This window comes from Thamnophis elegans, chromosome 10 (assembly GCF_009769535.1).
Source record: "Thamnophis elegans isolate rThaEle1 chromosome 10, rThaEle1.pri, whole genome shotgun sequence".
Lineage (NCBI taxonomy): Eukaryota > Metazoa > Chordata > Lepidosauria > Squamata > Colubridae > Thamnophis > Thamnophis elegans.
In genome coordinates, this window is record NC_045550.1 from 11,410,691 (window position 1) to 11,416,690 (window position 6,000).

The 6,000-nt window shown below is 38.3% G+C and overlaps 1 protein-coding gene across 1 annotated transcript in view; it reads left to right on the forward strand.

Moving 5' to 3' along the window:
* Positions 1-1,603, forward strand: part of CACUL1 (CDK2 associated cullin domain 1) — a 39,169-nt gene extending 37,566 nt beyond the window's left edge. The window contains 1 exon segment of the mRNA XM_032225682.1: positions 869-1,603. Coding sequence (XP_032081573.1) covers positions 869-909 — 41 coding nt within the window. The 3' untranslated portion in view covers positions 910-1,603.
* Positions 1,604-6,000: the final 4,397 nt, after the last annotated feature.

Here is a 6,000-nt window from a genome sequence, read left to right on the forward strand (position 1 = left end):
TCTATTGCAACATGGGTATCCTTGGATGCTTGTAAAATTTCCTTTAATTTGAATTAAACGTCTTGGTACTTTCTGGACCCTTTTATGTAGGTGGAGTGTTTGGGTGGGTTTGTTTTTTTAAACAAAAATACAAAGAAAGGGTTTTCCAAATGCTTTCCTTTTGGGTGGTTATTTGCTTTTCAACCTAATCTATAGCACAGGAATACCTTGGTGGTTCTCCATACCTAAATTTGAACCAGCTGTGCTTAGTTTGCTAACTCACAGAAATTCAGCCAGGTGTTGTTGCTGCCTGGCGAGAGATTTGTGATACACTGGATAACTATATACCATTTCTGAGTTTCTGTTTCTGGGCCCCCCAGTACAGGGAGTCCTTGATGTACGACCACAATGGACCTCCAAATTTCAGTTGTTAAGTGAGATATTTGTTAAGTGAGTTTTGCCGCATTTTACAACCCTTCTTGCCACTGTTGTTAAGTGAATCACTGCAGTTGGTAAGTTATAGCTCAGCTGTTCAGTGAATCTGGCTTCCACCTCGGCTTTGCTCATCAAAAGGTCAGAAGTGGTTATCCCATGACCCACGACCTGCAATGGTCATAAAGGTGAGTCGGTTACCCCGCTTACTGAGGTTTGATCACGCAATTATTGGGAGCTTGCAAAGGTTATAACTGTAAAAGAAATCGGTCGTAAGTCACTTTCTTTCAGGGCCGTTGTAATTTTGAATGGCCGCTAAATGAACTGTTGTAAGTCGAGGACTACTTGTATTCTTAGTAAAAGATGAAGGGGAGGGGCATTTTTTTAAAAAAGAACTGTAAGTAACGTGAGAGGGATTTTAAAGTGATGTTTCACTCTCTTCTCTGGACTTTTGCAGATGGTTCAGCATCATGTGCGAGCTCAAGAGGATGCAGATAGTAACTCTACTAGAAACCTGTCCAATTGGAGAGGACTTTGGAATGGCATTGGAAGGGAGGGTAGCCTGAGACTCAGTCAGGTTGTTCTGATACTCAGGTCTTCGATGCACTATACCTAGAAGAGGTGTTTGGACTTATTTCTTGCCATGTAATAAAATGTCTGTTTGCTGCTATTTGGGCTACTTTGGAACAATGTGATCAATCTTGAAAAGAGGTGGGTTTTTTTTTAATGATTCTCGTGACGACTGTATCTTTTTGAGATTTGGTTTATAAAGATCATTAAATGCTAAAAGTTGATAGCCAAGAAGAGCAACTTCCTCTGAAAGGATTTTAGAGTGGTGTTGTTGTTTTGTTCTCTGTTTTTAGTAGATTTTTTTTTTTTGCACTTTCTGATATGTGACTATGCTGTTGGAAATCTGTGCCGTTAGATTTTGTTCAGAATGTTTGGTCGGTAAATAGTGAACATTTAAACAGTATTTCCATCTCGGGGGAAAAAACACCAAGGTTTGTCTTTGAAGGCCAGTCATAGGCCTGACTCTTCCCATTCCAGATAATTCATCTGCTTAATCCCTCAATAGTACAGACCACAAAATGTATCTTAAAACTGTGATTTGATTAAACATGCTGCAAAGTTGCCAGATTTTCTTACCTTCTTTGATTACATTTAGGAAAATAAAAATCAAGATGCATTTTAACTCAGTTCCCTTCCACACTGTTGGCAAGTCAAATGTTTATTGTATTATGTTGTTGGCTTTGGTAATGATTGTAAAGAATGGGGGGGGGGATGCTTTTCAACATGTGATTTCTATTCAGAATTGAAACGCTAGTATATAATGGCTGAAGATTTGGCAAGAGATTGTGAACCAGGTTGTATGCCCATACCCTCTGTGCTGCCTAGTGGCAACAGAGAAATGTTGGTACTGATTTTAATCAATCAGTTCTCTGAATGATAATTGGGATGGTATCGTAGATTTTCAAATACGACTGAAATGGTGCTTACCTCTGAATAACAAGCTACTTGAAATCAATGTTACACACTTGTAGCTTGTACCATTTCAGGAGGCAACTGGAGAGAACTGCATATTTGATTTGTACATACTCTTTTTTTTTTTTTTTAATTTCAACTGTTAAAGCTTGAACAAATGTTTTATCTGCAGCAGCACTTTGCACTGCATTATGGGTATGATGGCAATATGTACCTCAGAAGGGATAACTCTGGATCCCTGCTTTCTGTTTTCTGGTCTTGAACAAAAGGCTAATCCCAAGGTTCTGGGAGGTTTTGTTTGTGTATTTGTTCCCTTGGCTCTCTGTGATGAAGCTGAAGTAGTCCTCCAGCTCCTTCTCCACAAAATGTAATTTTTTTATACGCAAAAGTTAGACTTTTCTTGAGAGTAAAAGGGGGATAAGGATGAGTTTGCCACAGTGAGGTAACAAAACCAGGCTATGTTGAAGTGTTAGTGCTTGGGGAAACTCCAGTTGGAGTGAGTCTTTAATGTGGAACATGTACATTTTTATGAACAAGATATGGCAGTTTACCTCATTCATGAGAAAGATAATGTGATGCATGACTTTCCAGCATGAGCAGTGGCTTATCTCAGCTTGTCTGATCTACAAAGAACTATGGACAATTCAAGCCTTTCATTTGGTAAGATTCCAAGATAAGTCTTTCTGTGGTATAAAAGTATCACATCCAAGAACAAGTATACTTTTTTTAAAAAGCATGCAGTTTAGAGATAGAATGTTAAAAGGAAAGTATATTTTGATTTAATCAAAGTCTTAACTCCTTAATTTGTTGAAAATAATGCATTACTTCAAGGAAAATATAGCTAGAAAACAACCATTTCTGAGTTTACATAGCCAGGGCTGTCAAACTCAGCATCACGTGACATATTGGGACTCCTCTCCTCCTTCGCTAAACCAGGCATGGGCGTGGCCAGTGCATGATGCATCCGGCCCGCAAGCCAGGAGTTTGACAGCCTTGACATAGACTCTCCTCCTTTTCTTTGATATATAAATGTAAACATCTACAAATTAATTTAGAAGTTCTTACATTAGTGGAAATATTGAGAAATTACAGAATTCTTCAAGATTTTCAAACACTTAAAAAAAAACAACCAATGAGCTGAAGAATATGTAAGTAGAGTTTCAGGATGAACTTTGTGAGAGAAACTCCTGGTCTCTCAGTTAAGTTAAAAACATTTAATTATAATTGTGGTTCCATACAGTTACTCTGAGCCACAGTTTCTCAGCCTTCTGCCCTTCAGGGTGAATTCAGTGTTACTGGCTGCATTAGCTGAGAATTCTCAGAACTTTAGTCTAACGTAACTGGAGAACATCAAGCAGGAGAAGGGTAGTATATAGCTCAAGCACCAAACCATCCTACCCCTTATTTAGAAGAGATGTTCCCAATTCTAGTTAAAGAAAACTCTGCACTGTGCCTCTACACGGTTGCTTTTAGATACATTATTTTTGGGTAGTGCAGGAATTCTGAAATGTATGTAGGAGGCTACAGCATAGCATGCTAATAATAATAACTAATGCTATGCGTTCAAACTTAAGAATGTTGCCTTTTCTTTTTCTTTCTTTCTTTTTTTCTTTTTGAATTAGGACGTTTCTCTGAAGAAAAACCAACAAGCAGTGTGAAAGATTTTTGTTCAAAAGAGTTACAAGTTAAAAGTTTGGACACAATTTTATCTAGAGCAGTGTTTTCTCGGGTTCCACCACAAAACCCGCGGTAGACTAAAGCGCGCTCGACGAAAGCGCTTACGTGACATCATCACAGCGTGACGAAAACAGCACGCTGTGAGCGGTAAATTTAAAATTAACGCGAAAACCTTACCCTAACCCCCCCAAACCTAACCCTAAATCTAACCCTAAGCCTAACCCTTAACATAACCCTAACCCTAAACCTAAACCTAACCCTAAACCTAACCCTTAACCTAACGCTAAACCTAACGCTAACCCTTAACCTAACCCTAAACCTAACCCTAACGCTTAACGTAACCCTAAACCTAACCCTAACCCTTAACCTAACCCTAACCCTAAACTTAAACCTAACCCTTACCTTTATGGAATCGGCTTGCTTTAATTTTATTTTAATTTTAATTTAATTTAATTTAAATTTTATTTGTTGCGCTGCTGATGACGTCACGTACGCGCTTTAATCGGGGCGCGCTTTAGTGGGACCGCGGTTTTGACGGGTCACGGTGTTTCTCAACCTTGGCAACTTGAAGATGTCCGGACTTCAACTCCCAGAATTCCCCAGCCAGCGAATGCGAATGCTGGCTGGGGAATTCTGGGAGTTGAAGTCCGGACATCTTCAAGTTGCCAAGGTTGAGAAACACTGATCTAGAGTCATTACAGTAATTGCCTGATAAACCTTCCCCTTTTATTCCCTATTGAATTATCCATAAGAAGTGCCAGCCATGAAGGACATGTAGAACCATGGTTGTTTCATAGCATTTATTTCTCTCCTCGTAAACTATAGATTAAATTATATACTGGACATTTCATTTTAAGGTGGCCTCTGGTTCTGCTCCTACAGGTTGGAAGCTGATTCCAATTTTTACCCTTATAACTTCCAGCATTAACCTTACAGAATACAGTGAGAACGGAAAGCGGATGTCCAAGTGGATGTGAATTTGATGCACTGGTTTTACCTTTACAGTAGCCTTTCCTGACTACTTGGGTTTACAGTTTTGCAGACTTCAAAAATTTTCTAGGCAGTGTAGCCATTACTGAAAATTCTGGGTATTGAAGTCCACATATCTTTGGGGGATGCCAAAGTAGCGGGAGGCTGCTTTACTAGTTTATGGTTTGTAAATAATATTCAGAATATTTCAGCTTTTATTTCCAGATAAGAATTTATTGGTGTCACTCTTCTTCTCAAGAATATTGCTTTGGTCAATATTCTGAATATCATTTTACATATTTTAGCTCTATGTAGCATCTTGCCTGAAGCCTGTTTTTTATATATGTAAAAGAAAAAAGAAAAGAAAAGAAAATATATTATGTTGTAAATTAGTATTAAGATTCTGTACGTTTTGGCATCTAATGCTGAAATAATTTGCTTTTCTATCCTCCGAGGGATATATCTTTGTAAGCGTGTATGAAAGAACACAAGAAAACTTAGGTTACTTTGTAAACATTCTTCTTTAATATTTGTTGAAATTAACGTGTGGCCCTCTAAGCCATGCCTTCAATAAAAGCAGCATGGTCTTGGCTGTGGTGCTCCTGTACATCAAATTATTTTTGCCTTTGTGTGTGTGATTGTTTTCCACATAAGACTTAACATGGCAAAAGTTTATGCATTGAGTGTCATATGTCACATTTTGTTCTTGGGAAACTTGTTATATTAAATATTTTAGACAAATGTTTTGGTTCTGAATTTACCATTTTTAATTTGTGCCCACTTGCCACTCTTGACTTAGTGCCATAGTGGCATAGACCAGTGTTTCTCAACCTTGGCAACTTGAAGATGTCCGGACTTCAACTCCCAGAATTCCCCAGCCAGCATTCGCTGGCTGGGGAATTCTGGGAGTTGAAGTCCGGACATCTTCAAGTTGCCAAGGTTGAGAAACACTGCATAGACAATGCTTCTTTTACCCACAGGTTTGCAGTCTCATGTTTTCTTCAGAATGTGGAATGTGTAGTTGATGGGAAAGTTTTAAAAACTTTTTTTTTGTAATGGGAAGAGGGGAACCATAATATGTAATTTGTGGGGGCAGAATTTAAACTTGATGTCTGTAACCGCTGCAAAAAGACTGGAAATTGCTTCTTTAGATACTTTTTGTTCTTTCTCTTTTGTTACATTTGTTACTTTTTTATTTTTCTTTGAGTCTTTTGTATTTCCTTTGTTCTTTTACAACTCTGTAGTTTTTTTAAAGCGTATGTACATTTTTCTTTTAATAAAAATTACGGTGAAAAAATAGCCGATAGAAAGCTAGCTTATTGAAACTCTTCACACTCACTCACAGATACTAGCAGATTCTCAACGTCAATCTATACCAGTGGTCTCCAACCTTGGCAACTTTAAGACCTGTGGACTTCAACTCCCAGAGTTCCTCAGCCAGCAAAGCTGGCTGAGGAACTC